We start from the raw sequence: 15,762 nt of genomic DNA on the forward strand, positions 1-15,762 counted from the left end.
CTCTAGTGATTACAAAAAGAATGATGTTAAAGACACATAAGAAGATTTTGAATTATACCATTCGTGAAATATGAGAGTAGAAAAATCTCTACAAAATAATACTTTATATAAGTGGTTTTAAATATGTAAATGAAAGTAAATTAACAAACATCATAAGTAGACTTCAACCATATATATATATATAGATATATCTACATACATATATATCTATATATCTATCTATATATATAAAACAGTTTATGTATTCAGGTGAATCAAAAAACTTTTTAAAATTATCTTATTGTGTTACCTTATATTTGAGCATATATGCTGGGGCAGTGTTGCAGACCTTAGGGATACGAAAGTGAATGAAACCTACAGTCTGAAGTAAGTATTCATTCAAACAAAACTTCTCATAAACCTATTCATTAAATTCCTATACCCTCTAATGTCACTCTCAAGTGTACCCTCCTCTAAGAATCTATCATATCCCCTCACTGGCTGTAAATAATTTGTTCTTCCTCTCTGTCCACAGAGCTCTTTGTAATTTCTTCACGATACTTATTATATTCTGTTCTATATAATAGCAACATATGAGTGTGTCTCTCATCCCTAATAATAACTAGCATTTACTGAGCAATTAACGATGTGCCATGTACTGTGCTAAGGACTTTAAATGGCTTCTCTTATTTATTTTTACAACCTTATGAGATACGTGCATTCTGCTTACAAAGGATGAGAAAACCGATGCTTAAGGAAATTAAATAATTTATCTACAGCCCTGAGTTCAGAATCCTGTCTCTTTCTTTTTCTTCAAGTTTTTCAAAAATTCTCCCTTTATTTGTCTACATTCCTCAAAGTTTCAAGCAATTTTACATGTCTAGACAAGCTAAGATATAAGTGGTGAATACATGCTGGCACAGATATAATCTGTAGGATTCAGAAAAACAAAAGACAGAAAAGGTCAATTAGGACCATGCCAGCCAAAGAGGGATTCATATGAGAGATGACAGTGAAGATGAGTGTGTGAATAAAATATAGGGGAAAGGTACATTACTGGGGGTAGGTGTTCATCTTATTTCTTGATACAACTCTTCTTTTCTCCCTGTCAAATATTCAATGGGACCACAAGTATAGAGGTCACTGTGAACTCCCAGAACCTGATTCTTAACTGCTACTCTAGATTACACATAGTAGGCACTCATTAAAGGTTCACTGATGTTAAAAAGATACTTGTTAAACCGGATCCTCTGAGCTGCTTCCTCAAAAATATTTTTCTATTATAATGTCGAAGAGAAAAGACAATATGAACCTGAAAGAGAAAAAAGGCCTGTTTTTCAGTGCATTCTCATTTAAGGAAAGACCCTAACCTGAATTCAAATACATTAATGAGAAATCCGTCAGGACAGCTGTCAACGTTGTAAATTCAGCCCTCTGTTATATAGCTATTGCTTATTCAGGAATTACACAGGGTTGCCAATGATAGCCGTTGACTGAAATAAATATTTGATTTTGTTGTCTCATTCTACCTCATTTATTAAACAAGTGATTTTATATAACTATTCTAGAAAGTAAAGATTCTCAAGTCCGCACCAGATATATTTCTGACAAACTCATGTTGTTGAGTTAATGATAATTTTGGGGTACCTGACTTTTTTTTTTTTTTTTTTTTTTTTTTTTTTTTTTTTTTTTTTGAGACGGAGTCTCGCTCTGCCGCCCAGGCTGGAGTGCAGAGGCCGGATCTCAGCTCACTGCAAGCTCCGCCCCCTGGGTTGCCGCCATTCTCCTGCCTCAGCCTCCCCAGTAGCTGGGACTACAGGCGCCCGCCACCTCGCCCGGCTAGTTTTTTTTTTTTGTATTTTTTAGTAGAGACGGGGTTTCACCATGTTAGCCAGGATGGTCTCGATCTCCCGACCTCGTGATCCGCCCGTCTCGGCCTCCCAAAGTGCTGGGATTACAGGCTTGAGCCACCGCGCCCGGCCCTCTTTCCTTATTTTTTAACTTTGCATACATTTGTTCAAAATGTCTGGATTTGGCGGCCAATTATAGAACACTTTTCACAGCAAACCCAGTGAAACAATGTCATTTTTAGCCTTCAACTCACAGCTATGGCCTCAAATGATTAGACATGTGATTCTGAACTTGATTTATGGAAGATGGAGCCCAATTCTCTGGCCCCAGGCCTGAATGCTGGGATGGCAGAAACCCATGCTGGAGAAAAATTTAGTTTTCCAAGTAAATGAGGGTGATTAATGGAGAGACTCTTCTCAAATCCAGCTCCTGAGAGTGAGTGAACTGTTGTGCTCTCTGAAATTGAGAATAGGATACTGGGGCTGATTATCCCTAACACCAAATGATTATTGACAACAATTTTGAATGGCACTGTAATAATAGGTAAGGCAAAAACAATTAAAAATACAGATTTAATTTTAAAAAACTCTATACATTGAGAGTAGAGACTAGTTTATATAACTTAAGCCAGTAATTAATGAAAACAAAATCAGTTGAAGGTAATTTAAGTAAAAAGAAAATTAATATAAGTGGGAGGTGGTTTTTTTGTTGTTGTTGTTCCAGAAAGAAAAAAGTCAACTTTTTGTCAACTGAGGGAAAACAATCTACTAAGATCAAAAAAATAAAATTAGCAAATTAAATAAATGATAAAATAATAGTAAATAGATTTAAGCCAGTAGATTATATCTTGAATACATCTTGATTTTACATTATGACCATTTGGGTTGTGGGGTGTGTGTGAAAATGGGCAGTAGAATGTGAAGCCAACATGCTTGAAGAAGACAGATATGCAGCACACACAAATACCCAGAGAATAAAGGAATCAGATGTGATGAGGCCGACCAAGTCATTGTGAAAGACAAAAATATGAAGACACACTGAGGAAAAACAGGGAAAGACAGACAGACACAGGAGGAGCAAGATAGGCATGTACATACACATGTAAATACAGAGGACAGAGGAAAGGGATAGTTAGAAAGACAAACATTTTCTTTTTTATTTTTTAAATTTTACTTTAAGTTCCGGGATACAAGTGCAGAACATGCAGGTTATAGGTATACATGTGCCATGGTGGTTTGCTGCACCTATGAACTCGACATCTAGGTTTTAAGACCCGCATGCATTAGCTATTCGCCCTAATGCTCTCACTCCCCTCGCCCCCCCATCCCCTTTCCAGCCCCGGTGTGTGTTGTTCCCCTCCGTGTCCATATGTTCTCATTGTTCAACTCCCACTTACGAGTGAGAAGATGCGGTAGAAAGACAAACAATTTTCATTAGCTCAACAAATATTTATTGAGGCAAAAACAGGCCCACAGAGATGGAGTTGGCAGACAGCTTTGCAGTTCTTTGAATCTGGCCAAAGTGAATCTAGCTGTTGATCATAACTGCACAAAATTGTTTTTGAGGGCCCACTAAGTGCAAAAGCACTGTGCTAAACACTAAAGAAGACAAAAGTAGAAATACAATAGACTCCATACCCTCTAAGGACATATTAAAAAGTTGTGTTGGGCCTATGAGTGAACTATCTGCTACTTTATCATTCTTTAAAATGATGAACTTGCTGGGAATTTAAAATAGACCTTTCTGCAGTGGCAAGCAGGATTTATGCTTCGATTTTTCATTTTAGATTATGAAGACTGTACAAAGAGACTCAGAGATAGAGAACTTTCCTTTTCATCTTTAAAAGTCACAGGCATAAATAATAGCCAAGAGAGGAAATCTCTTTGTTACACAAAGTTGCTTGGTGGCCTGATCTTTGTTCTTGGCAAAATTAGTCTTGTTTCATTACCTAGTATCTGGGAGATATCTGAAACCATCTTGTACTTTTTCCTTTTAAAATTTAATGCTATTTTTGGCTCAGTTGGCTTTTAGTTGGAACAATCAAGACAAAATTATAACATCTCCCACTCTCCAAAAAACAACCATGGAAAAACACTTTACGAATAAATAAACAACTCCCAGTTAAGGCTACAACTAGAGCATTACTGCCTATTAGAAATATAATATGAGCCATGAGCCACGAGCCATATTTTAAATTTCTTAGAGCTACATATTTAAAAGTTTTTAAAAGGTGAAATTAATTTTCATAATATATTTTCTTTAATCCAATGTATGCAAAATATCTCAACATGTAATCAATAAAAATGTATTAATGAGATATTTTACATTCTTTTTTCATACTAAGGTTTTGAAATCAGGTGTGCCTTTTATACTTATAGTACATCTCCTTTTGGACTAGCCACATTTCAAGTGCTCAATAGCCAAATGTGGTTACTGGCCACCGTACTGGACAACAATGATTTGGAGTATTACTTCTAAGTGGATTGAATATCCTTTCCCTTCCTATTGTTAGCTCTACCAGAGACTCAACCAGATGAAAATAAAATCTAAAAGCCAACTTTTGTTTTCTAAGTCCCTTTAGTACATAATACTGTCTTTTTGCAATCTGTCTGGTGGTATTTACCCTTTAGGCATGAAGAAGGAGAGTTGAGGTTTGTATATGAACATGGGAAGGTATAGTTTTCTTACTTAGGTAAAACAACCAGTCCACCAGAAGTAGACAGGGAAAATTCCTGGTGGGAGAAAATGGCTCTAGAAGCTGGCCCCGCTCTGCACTTGGTTGAATTGAGTAAGCTTGCCTCAAGGTTCTTCTGGTACCCTGTATCCCTCTGTCAAGCACTTATCAGTGTAGACTGTAAGTTCCTTGAGGGCCCACACCATCATTACCCATCTCTGTCTCTCTAGCACCTAGCATAGTGCCTGGAACATAGTGCTCAAGAAATATCTGCTAAACAAATAAATGAATTCACATAAATTCAGTTTCTTGTGTGCACTAGCCACATTCCAAGTGCCCCATAGCCACACACAGCCAGTGGCTACCATATTAGACAGCACAGATATAGAACATCTCTATCATCACAGTAAGTTCTATTGTTTATCACTGTTTTAGAATGAGTAGAAATATTAATTTGACCCATTCGGTGACAGGGAGCTTCTAGAAACCACAAAACTCTTCTTTTTTGTGAGCAAATGAGAATACATTTTAGCTCCCTGGAAAGTTCAAATATAATGTCATTATGGTTTTGACTGGAAGAATAAACTTGGCCATGCATTTCTTCCTGAGTTTGTCTCCCTTAGGGTCTTCTCATCTTGATTCCCGCCAGGCACAGTTTCCATGAGTGCCTCTCCTATTCTCTAGCCCAAATGTCTAATGAATGCTTTCCCTTATTTCCTGAGATATACTGTCAATTTCAAAAGAAACTTTAGTACAAAAGCTAGGGGGGAAAACAAAGAAAATATAAAATCATGAAAAACAATCAAGCTTATATGTGATATATACTTTTTTGAACCTAAGTATGCCAGGAAAAGCAGTGTGGTTCTTGAAGAAATTCTACCTTCTCTTATCCTAAAATAATGAGATTGTAATGGCTGATGGGCTAGCACAATTTTGCAAGCATATTGGCTGTAACCCTTTGTCTTCAGCCCCTTGCCTCAGCCAGAAAATGTCTGAGGTGACATCTTTGTTTCTGACATACAGTAGTTGGTGTCCCTGAATATGTGTCTCACTCCTCATTTAACGGTGTCCATTAAGAATATTCCATTTTCCTTTAAATAAAACTTATCCCTGTTTCAAATGCTGTTGCCTGCTCAGATCCACCTGCCTAGTTTCACCTTGAGGCCTGAGAGACATGCATGAGTACAGCTGACTTGCAGAACTGGTGACTCCTGCCTTCAGCCTTAGTGAATAATCTAATGCAATGGTTCCCATGTCTTGCTGATTATCAGGATTATCTGAGGAACTTTTGCAAAGTTCAGATCACTGAACTCCACTCCAGACTTCTAAATCAAATCTTTGGCAGTGGGGCATAGGAATCTTTATCTTTAACAAGTATACTAAGTGAAAATGATGCACTAGGTCTCATTTAGGGATTATTGTCTGTTTCCTCCATACTCAGACAACTCTGCCTACCTCTGGATCATTCCATAAGGACATTCCCCACCCTCACTTTGTCACTCTACATTTTGACAATAAAACAGGATCTTAATCATACCATCCATGGAGCTGTAGGGGGAATTGCGATAAAGGGGGTTTTTATGTAAGCTAGAAGTTTCCATAACCCTACTGCTTTTTCTAGAGAAATCTGTTTGAATCTTCTAACTACATAGGATCAAAATGTCCACACAGAATTTACTGTCAGGCCAACAATGATGAAGATTTCAGCAGGATGTGTTCCTAGGTTAATGAACAGTCAGCCCTCCCCCTGAAAGGCCAATACTGAGAATGCAAGACACAAATATAATCTAGGAAATGAGAAGCATAATTTATGCAAAACCCAAGCTCTTACTGAATTTTAATTTTAATGTATGTTGCTTGTACTCATCTTTTTATATTTCAAATAACAATCACTTACCCTTGACCAATTTTTTCAAATCTTGTGTATTTTTTCTTTGGGTCCCCAACACTCACAATGCTTCCTAAGAGACGGGTGGGGAGAGAAGAAAAGAGGAGGAGGTGGAAGAGAGAAAGAGAGAGAGAGAGAGAGAGAAATGGAAATTGATTGACTGTTTTTTAATTTAATAATGAAAATTAAGATGCCAGAGTCAGTGACAAATAAAACATTAGACAAATACTCCCACGTGATTTCTATAATTTATATAAAATGATACTTTCTACTTATTAAAATAACAAATAATTTTATAGTAATTAAAGTAGTAATAATAACTCATTTTGCTTATATTCAACATTACTGATATTTGGAAAACAAAACTTGTCACAATCCAACATCTATAAAAAGTTCTCATGATACTATATATTAGGATATAATAACCATCTAAGAAAGGGATGGAGCTGGAGGTCATGATCCTAAGCAAACTAATGCAAGAAAAGAAAACCAAATACTGCATGTTGTCACTTATAAGTGGCACTTATAAGAGCTAAACAATGAATACACATGAGTATAAAGATAGGAACAATAAACACAGGGGATCACTAGACAGGGGAGGATTGGGAGAAGGGCTGAAGAACTACCTATTGGGTAGTATGCTCACTGCCTGGCTGTAGGCATCATTAGAGTCCCAAGCCTCAGCCTCACACAATTTACCCATGTAACAAACCTGCATGTGTACCCTTTAATCTATAACAGAAGTTGAAGTTATAAAATACAAAAATGTGCTCAGTCTCCGGAAAATACACATTAAAACCAGAATGAGTTAACACTACAGACTGATAAGAATGGCTAAAATTGAAAGGGTTGTCAATACCAAATGTTATCAATGATGTAGAGCAATTGGAACCCTTGTGCACTGATGCTGGGTACATAAATTGGTATAATTGCTAAAAAACAATCTAAGAACTTATCCACACTATTTAGTAAAATCACTATCTTCTCTGAATTGAAGTTAAGCACTATGCTATATCCAATTCTGCTGGACAAATATCTATTGAGTATTTACTATGTACCCAGTACAGTGCTAAGGGTGTGGGGATGGAAATGAGTCTAATGAAGAACAAAGTATGATCATAAAGTAATGAGACCCATGCATTTTCAAAACATACATTTCTGAACCTAGGACACTGTTAGTGCTCCAAAGATTTGAACAGATTTACTGACATATGATTTACGTACCATAAAGTTCAATGACCTAGAGTGTGCAATTGAATGTTTTTAACATATTTACTGAGTTGTGTAAATGTCATCATGATCTAATTTTAGAATGTTTTCATTATTCCAGAAAGAAACCTTGTACCTGTTAATTGTTAGCAGTTACTCCCCATCCTCCCTCAGCTTGCCGAAACATACCTCGGCAACCACTAATCTACTTTCTGTTTCTATAGATTGCTCCGAACATTTTTAGTAAGTTTATAAGCTACATAAGAAAACTATTAATTGATCATATTTGGCTCTTTAAAAATATTAGTTTTGCTATTTCAAAAAAATCCAATCCATCACTCAGAGGATGAATACTTGCTATGACTCAGAATAAATACCACAGAAGTGGCATTGACTCCTCAATGCAGTGTTCAAATAGGTCCAGAAAAAACTTGGGATTATAGAACCATCATGGGAATAAGGGTGCAGCTTCTCAAGGGTACTACTTTGAAGGGCATCATTTATTTGGATGCCTCTGGCCCACCTTTCTTTTTGTAAGCAAACATGTCAGTATTATTACATTTGAGTTAGTTATATCTTACTAACACATAGTACAAATAAGTGTACGGTTGGTTGGTAAGACAAGATTTTCACATATGAACTAATCAAGAGATCTGTAGATTCTATCCTCTAGTTGTCACTCGTATTCATACTCTTCTCTCTATGCCCATGGCCACTGTTATTGTTCGGGCCTTCAATACTTCTTATTCAAACAATTGTGCCAGTCATAACCTACTTATAGACTCTGCTTTCTCTAGTTCCTCTTACACCATGCCTTTGGAAAAGGGTGACCATATTATTCATAAAATGAGACTGTCCTGGACAGACTGAGATGTACAATAACTCTATATCAGAATGATTTTGCTCCACTGTTCATGATTCCTCAAAAGCTCCTGCCCACTGCAAGATCAAATCCAATTTCTGTAGTTAAACAGAGAAGGCCCTTCACCATTCAGCATCATCTGGCTCCTATCTAACCAGTCTAGCTTTATATTATTCTTTTTCTCTCCCCTTACTACTTTATATCCTAGTAATGCTATCACTATCTAGTGCTTAGGTCTTTGCATGTGCTCCCCCTTTTCCTTTCCTATCTAACCCATGAATTCTTGTCATTTAAATAAAATCTCAAATTATCCACCTCTATGAAGTCTTCTCTGATCATTTCACTGAGACTTACATGCTGCTTCTCGAGGGCAGGAACTTTGTCTTTTCATCCCTGTAACTTTGGAGCCTAGAACAGTGGCTGCTACTAAACAAATATTTGTAGATTAAATGAATAAGAACAAGAAAATATGTATTTAAGTGCTCAATTATATGCTACAGATAATACTTCATGCTAATTTATACAATAGTCTATTCTCTTTTATATGCTAATTATATGCTACAGATAATACTTCATGCTAATTTATACAACAGTCTATTCTAAATTAAGTAGACAACTTAATTTAGACCTAACAGTAGATAGCATACCTTGAGAAAAATAATCAGTTAAACATTTCACGCATGGATTACTCATCAAGTTGTTGGTTTTTTTTTTTTAATGAAAGTTCACTTTTCAATTAAGTTAAATAACACTTAGCTAATATATGGGTTGTTATAATACTTTTTCTTTTGTATTTCCCCTCAGTCAGTAGTACTGTCAGTCCATCTACTCATTAGCCTGAGTTAGAAATCTACGAGTCATCATTGACTCTTACTTTGTCTCTTACTATCACTTATCACATGCAGTTGTCCACCAAGGGCCTATATCTTGTTACCTCCTAGACATCTTTTGAATGTGTTCCTTCCTCATTACTACTGCTTTAGTTGGGCTCTCATTATCTTTTCCCTGGGTTATTCCAACAGCCCCCTAGCTAGACTCCTAGTCTAGCTGCTGCCCCCTCTGGTCAAGGCTCTACATCTCTATCAGGATCCTCTAAGTGCAGACCTGATGATGTGATTCTCTGGTTCAGGATTACTTGATAGCTCCCTAACACCTACAGACGAAAGCCAAAACTCCTTGGCAATGCAAGGTTCCTAATCTGGCTCCCGCTTCATTCTCTTCTCATTATTTACCACTTCCTCACTAGAACTTCATGCTCTGAGCATAACAAACTAATGGTAGCGCATGATCAGCTCCTGCTTAAAAGTTCAGTTTCCTCTCCTACAACGCCAGTGTCACCATATACCATCAATTCTTTATTCAAGTAACACCGAATAAGTCAGAGTTCCCAGACATATGCCTTCAAGTCTTCTTTACATGCCATTCGCTGCCTGAAATGTCCTTCCCATATTTTCTCTGTGGCAAGTTCCTAGTCATGCTTCAAAACTTTGTTTAGATGTTGCCTCTTCTAGGAAGCTTTCTCTGATCCCTTTGAATAATTAACAGCTTCACTTTTCTATGCTACTACTGTATCTTCTCTCTCTCTCTGGCCCTTGCTCTCTCTCTCTCTGTACTTAATATATCAGATGTCTATATCTATCTATTTGGAACTTTGACTTGCAAGAATTAGAACTGAAGGGTTCCATAATCATCTGGCATCCATTCAATGTTGTATCTATGGCTAGAAATATACCTGATATACATGATAGGAATTCCACAGTTCTTCCTGGTTCACTTAAGGTCTTGGTCACAATGTAACACTTGTGCTGAGTTACTCTCTGTACTAAGCAGTCATCTGCATAGGTTCCTTTGTGTGTGCATGGTATTTGATATCGCCTTTTAGACTATGTCTTAAGGACAAGGAGCCATGTCTTATTCATCTCTGTATCTTCAGTGCCTCCTCATACAATGCCATGTGTAGAATATACTGAATACTCAATGAATATTTTCCAAATTACAGTAAAATACAATTAGTTATTTCCGTTTGTAAATGCCCCATGGTTTAAGGCAAGGGTTGGAGAATATATTTTACTTGAGCTGTATCTATAGAATGCCACCAATTTAGCAATTTCTGAGTTGGCCTTTTATTTTTCAACTTGTCTAAAAGATTTCTATATAACTGAGAGTCATCCTTATTCAAATTAGCTATTAATGGGCAAAGGCCTGGACTTTTTTATTTTAATGAAATGATTTTAAAGTCATTTGAAGCCATAATTTTATTAAGCAGTTTATAGTCTTCTAAAAGTTTTACTATTAAGTTGCTAAGCAAACTTTTTTCCATATAGAAAAAGCAAGTAAGCTTCAGCCCAAGTCACTTTCTGAATTATAACCCATTCCAATTGGTGGAGTTCAGTTAATGTGGCTTTATGGTAATAAATTATTCAACCTTTATTTCCATGTTATGCAGGGGAAAAAAAACTGGAAATAAATCCTTTCACAAGGATTACCAAAAGACAACCATTTTGATGAGATTCCACTTCTGAACTTAACTGCTATTCAAATAAAATGGTGTCTCCACACCCATTGCCCTTCACAGCAGAGTGTGTGCTGCCATCTACTGATGTTAGGTAAGTATACTAGAGGCCTTGTTTACCATTCTCAATCACAAAACAAGTTTTTAAAGTTATCTTTTCCATTAGTTATTATAATTTGCTTTTGTAAATTATGATAGATAAAAAACACTGTGACACAGTAGGGAGAAAGTTTTTAAAAATCAGCAAATCAAAATCAAAAGAAAAAAAAGCAATACCAGAACAATTTCCTACCAGAACTTCCTAAATAAGAAAGAAATTATTCATTTTAAAGTACAGGTTTTAAGAACACTAAATACTTGCATTTGAAAATAGCATTCATGGTTTCAGTTCAGTGACAGAAAAGCCCATCAATATATTTTCTGACTAAGTGAACTCCCACCATTAAAAGATTATCCTTTTAGCAAAATGAAGATTTTGATTTCTGAGAAAAAGTAAAATAATTATCTAAACTGATATCAGTTCTATATGAGGGTGAATTAGGAAAAAGGCTTTGAGTGAGGAATGCTGAGGGAGGCGCGAGGCAAGGAGTCGGTGATTGTGGGGCCCAGAGGAAGGAGATTGAAGACAAATTTCCTGTATTACACAACTTTACTGACAGTCACTGGCTTTTGAAATTTGTCACTAAAATGTGGGCGTTTCCTTTTTTATTATACTTTAAGTTTTGGGGTACATGTGCAGAACGTGCAGTTTTGTTACATAGGTATACACGTGCTATGGTGGTTTGCTGCACCCATCAACTTGTCATCTACATTAGGTATTTCTCCTAATGCTATCCCTCCCCTAGCCCCCCACACCCCGATCCCAGTGTGTGATGTTCCCCTCCCTGTGTCCATGTGTTCTCATTGCTCAACTCCCACTTATGAGTGAGAACATGCAGTGTTTGGTTTTCTGTTCTTGTTTCTTTATTTATCAACAGATCGGGACAGACCACAATGAACAAGCCAGACCCAGGCTCTTTGTCTATGTAAAACCGAAAGATGACCTGTTCATTTCAGCCAATAATGATTCTTGGTCTGGCCACCACAATCAGTATCTGCATGGAAGATGAAGAATAGCTCTGTGGTCTAGGCTGCCCACCTCTTAGTAACCGGACCCCTGACACTGAAGGTGAGGATGGTTTAGTAGAGGCTGCCATCTACTCTTCATCATGCTTATGAGGTCCACTCTGGTATGGGATATTGGCCATCTTTCTACTTCCCTGTTTCCCTTTTTCCTCTCTTTTGCCTCTCAGCACAGGCTGCTCTACTTTTTCCCCAAGCTCCAATGGGGCCCTTGAATCCAAGATACTTGATGGCTTCTGTACAGTAATCATACATCTGGGATTACTCCTGGTTTCAATCATTCTGTCACACTGGTAAGACCCCATAACCCCATTTTTATGCTGAAAAATATGATTGCTTTCACTCTAAAAATAGCATAATAACAATTTTATACTACTGTTTATTGTGCTAGATGTCTTATCTACTTTAACTCATTTAGTCCTCACACAACCCCCATTATGTAGGTACAATTATTATCTCCATCTTTCAGATAAAGAAAATGATGTTTGGAGATGTTAAGTGACTTGACTAAGGACATACAGCTAGTATAAGTCTATGACTCAGACCCAGTGATGACTTATTTCAAAGCTTGACCCATTGTATTATATTATTAAGGCTTTATACTTATGTAGTAATAATTACCACTTACTGAGCCCCTATGATGTACCTGGTACTGTTGCTGGGGTTTTTATATTATCATTATCCCCACTTTTTAGATGAGAAAATGGAGGTCCAGAAAATTTAAATAACTGGCCCTAAGTGACACAGCTAATAGCAATGGGTCTGTGATTTAAATGTAGATCCTTCTGACTCCAATATCCGACCTCTTAACCATAGAATGAGCTCCTTAAAATCCATCCTATAGACAGAGTCTTGAAATGTAGTAATGGGTTAGGCTTGGTGGCTCCTGCCTGTAATCCCAGCACATTGGGAAGCTGAGGCAGGAGGACTGCTTGAGCTCAGGAGTTCAAGACCAGCCTGGGCAACACAGCAAGACCCCATATGTACAAAAAATAAAAAAAAAATAGCCAGGCATGGTGGCGTATACTTAAAATTATAGCTACCTGGGAGGCTGAGGTGGATTGTTTGAGCCCACGAGGTCAAGTTTGCAGTGAGCTATGATTGTGCCAGTGTACTCCAGCCTGGGTAACAGAGCCAGACCTTATCTCTTACAAAAATGTAATTTTGTAAAAATGTAGTTATGATTCTTATCTCCATTTCACAGGTTAAAAATTGAGGCTCAGAGGAGTTAAGTCACTTGTCTGAAGTTATCCTTAGACAAAGGTGTAATGGCAAAGAGAAGGCACAGAGAGGGTAATAGTGGAGCAGGAAAGTCTGACTTTGTGGACTTTAGAGTATAGTTCACTGGATCTGCTTCATGAGAAGCACTGCTCCATTTCTCAGCAGGTTCACCCTGACAAAATCTACAAATTCAATGTAAGGTTGGCAGTCACAGGTGGCCTGCTGGCTAGAGGGAAAATGACTGTCTCTATGCCCAAGCATGAAGTCCAGTAGAGAAAAAAAAAACCCACTTAATTCTTAATTAAAATGTATCAAATTAGCTTCCCCTTCTTCACCAAGTTGCTCAGTGTAGAGCAGAATAAACAACAAATAATAAGGACACAGCTCTAGCACGATTAGAGTTTACAAGCAAAACAAGATTTTGGTCCAAGAAAATAATGCTTGTTTCTCTGTCAACTAACTTAACAAAACTATACAAGCATTTTTGTTGTAATACATCCATTGAGATTTGAAACAGATACCAAATAACAGTCATTTTATTAAAGCAAGGCTGTTGGATTTTTTTTTTTTTTTTTTTTTTTTTTTTTTTTTTTTTTTTTTTTTGAGACGGAGTCTCACGCTGTTGCCCAGGCTGGAGTGCAGTGGCGCGATCTCGGCTCACTGCAAGCTCCACCTCCCGGGTTCCCGCCATTCTCCTGCCTCAGCCTCCTGAGTAGCTGGGACTACAGGCGCCCGCCACCGCGCCCGGCTAATTTTTTGTATTTTTTTTAGTAGAGACGGGGTTTCACTGTGGTCTCGATCTCCTGACCTTGTGATCCGCCTGCCTCGGCCTCCCAAAGTGCTGGGATTACAGGCTTGAGCCACCGCGCCCGGCCGGCTGTTGGATTTTTAAAATCTGATATAATCACATAGGTCATGTCTACATATGCAAAATAAAGAAAAACATTGTGGCAATTGTCTGAATAATTGAACTTAAATTATTCCAGGCAATTCTTTCATTTCATTCTTCCTTTTTACAAAAATAGACAGTTGGGATATGCAGAAGCAAAGTAGGTAGGTAATGGAAAAGGTGTAAGCTTTGAAGGTAAACAGGTCTCAGTTCAAACTTTGGCTGTGCCACACATTAGTTTGGTGACTTGGTCAGTTAAGCTTTTTAAAGTTTACTTTCATTCACTGATCTGTAAAATGAGGATATTAGGATCAGCTGCAAGGAACTACTGTGAAACTATGATAATGTATGTAAAGTGGCCCACCCAGAAGGTGCCCAATAAATGAGAATTACTATTGCTGTTATTACAGCAAATGGTTAGTATCAGTGCTAGTGGCATATTTAATCATGAATAGTAAAGTCAGCAAAAATCTAGCAATTGTAGTTCTGAGTGCTCACTGACAGCTGCAACTCCGACCTTTGCCTTTCCAAATGCATCTAACTCAAATGCCTCAATTTCAGTACTGTTGACATTTTGGACTGAATAATACTTTACTGTAAGGTGGACGGAGGGTAGCTGTCCTATGCACCGTAGGATGTTTAGAAGCATCCTTGGCCTCTACCCATTAGATGCTACTAGCAATCTCTGAATCAGGACAATAAAAATAGTCTTCAGACGTTGCTAAATGTCCTTGGGAGGGCAAAATCATCCTACCACCACCTCTGCAGAGCCTCCCTGTGGCCTATAGTGGGAATTACTCTCTTCCTTTTCTGAGGTCTTTTAAATAAAAATATACATGAAACGAGATTCTCTTATGCTGTAATTGTATCATATTATTAAATCGTATTTTCCAAAAAAGATTAAATTTCTTGATGACAGGAAAGTTTCATTCTGTTGTGTCCTGCAAAGTTTCTTGTATAGAACAGACAAGTAGGAACTCAGTAAAGACGTATTTGTTTACTTATTTTTTTCATTCATTCCCTCAACAAACATTTGCCGTATGCCTTTATGTAATAGGCATGAACTAGGAGTTGGACATGTAAGGAAAAAAGGGCACAGTCCCTGCTCTTAAGAATCTCACAGTGTAGTGAAGAAGTCAGACTAATATGGTTTGATATTTGCTCCAATAAAAGTGGTAAGGAAGAGACGCCCTTAACTTGGACTGGGAGAGACAAGCAACATTTTTCTGAGGAGGCAACTTTTGAGCTGAGTTTTGAAGGATGAGTAGGAGTTAGTCAAACTGGGGGTTGGAGGGGGAGGGTACTTATTGCTGATATCTAGCAATTTGTTAGAGGCTTTTATAGTATGAGTTTAATGAATATGCTTTACAAACCTTTGACTTTTCAGCAGATAATTCATTTTTTTTTATCTTCTTGACCCAGAAAAGTAACTAGAAGGTAAGTGTTTTCTAAAATTGGGGCAACAAGTGTGTACACACAAGTATGTACATACTAATGACATTGTGGAAGGAAGCTACTAGCATTTGCTAGTTCTGTCTCTCCTGCCACATAGAAA

The 15,762-nt window shown here is 37.4% G+C and overlaps 1 protein-coding gene across 13 annotated transcripts in view; it reads right to left on the reverse strand.

Moving 5' to 3' along the window:
- Positions 1 to 15,762, reverse strand: part of LOC105490475 (p21 (RAC1) activated kinase 3) — a 292,458-nt gene that overhangs the window by 49,150 nt on the left and 227,546 nt on the right. For all 13 annotated transcript variants that reach the window (XR_011618400.1, XM_011756150.3, XM_011756145.3 and 10 more), the window contains one exon: positions 6,402 to 6,465. Coding sequence is in view for 12 of the 13 variants with exons in the window: in XM_011756150.3 (XP_011754452.1) it covers positions 6,402 to 6,465 (64 nt within the window). In the remaining variant the exon portion in view is untranslated. The remainder of the gene's footprint in view (positions 1 to 6,401; positions 6,466 to 15,762) is intronic.

This window comes from Macaca nemestrina, chromosome X (assembly GCF_043159975.1).
Source record: "Macaca nemestrina isolate mMacNem1 chromosome X, mMacNem.hap1, whole genome shotgun sequence".
Classification (NCBI taxonomy): Eukaryota; Metazoa; Chordata; class Mammalia; order Primates; family Cercopithecidae; genus Macaca; species Macaca nemestrina.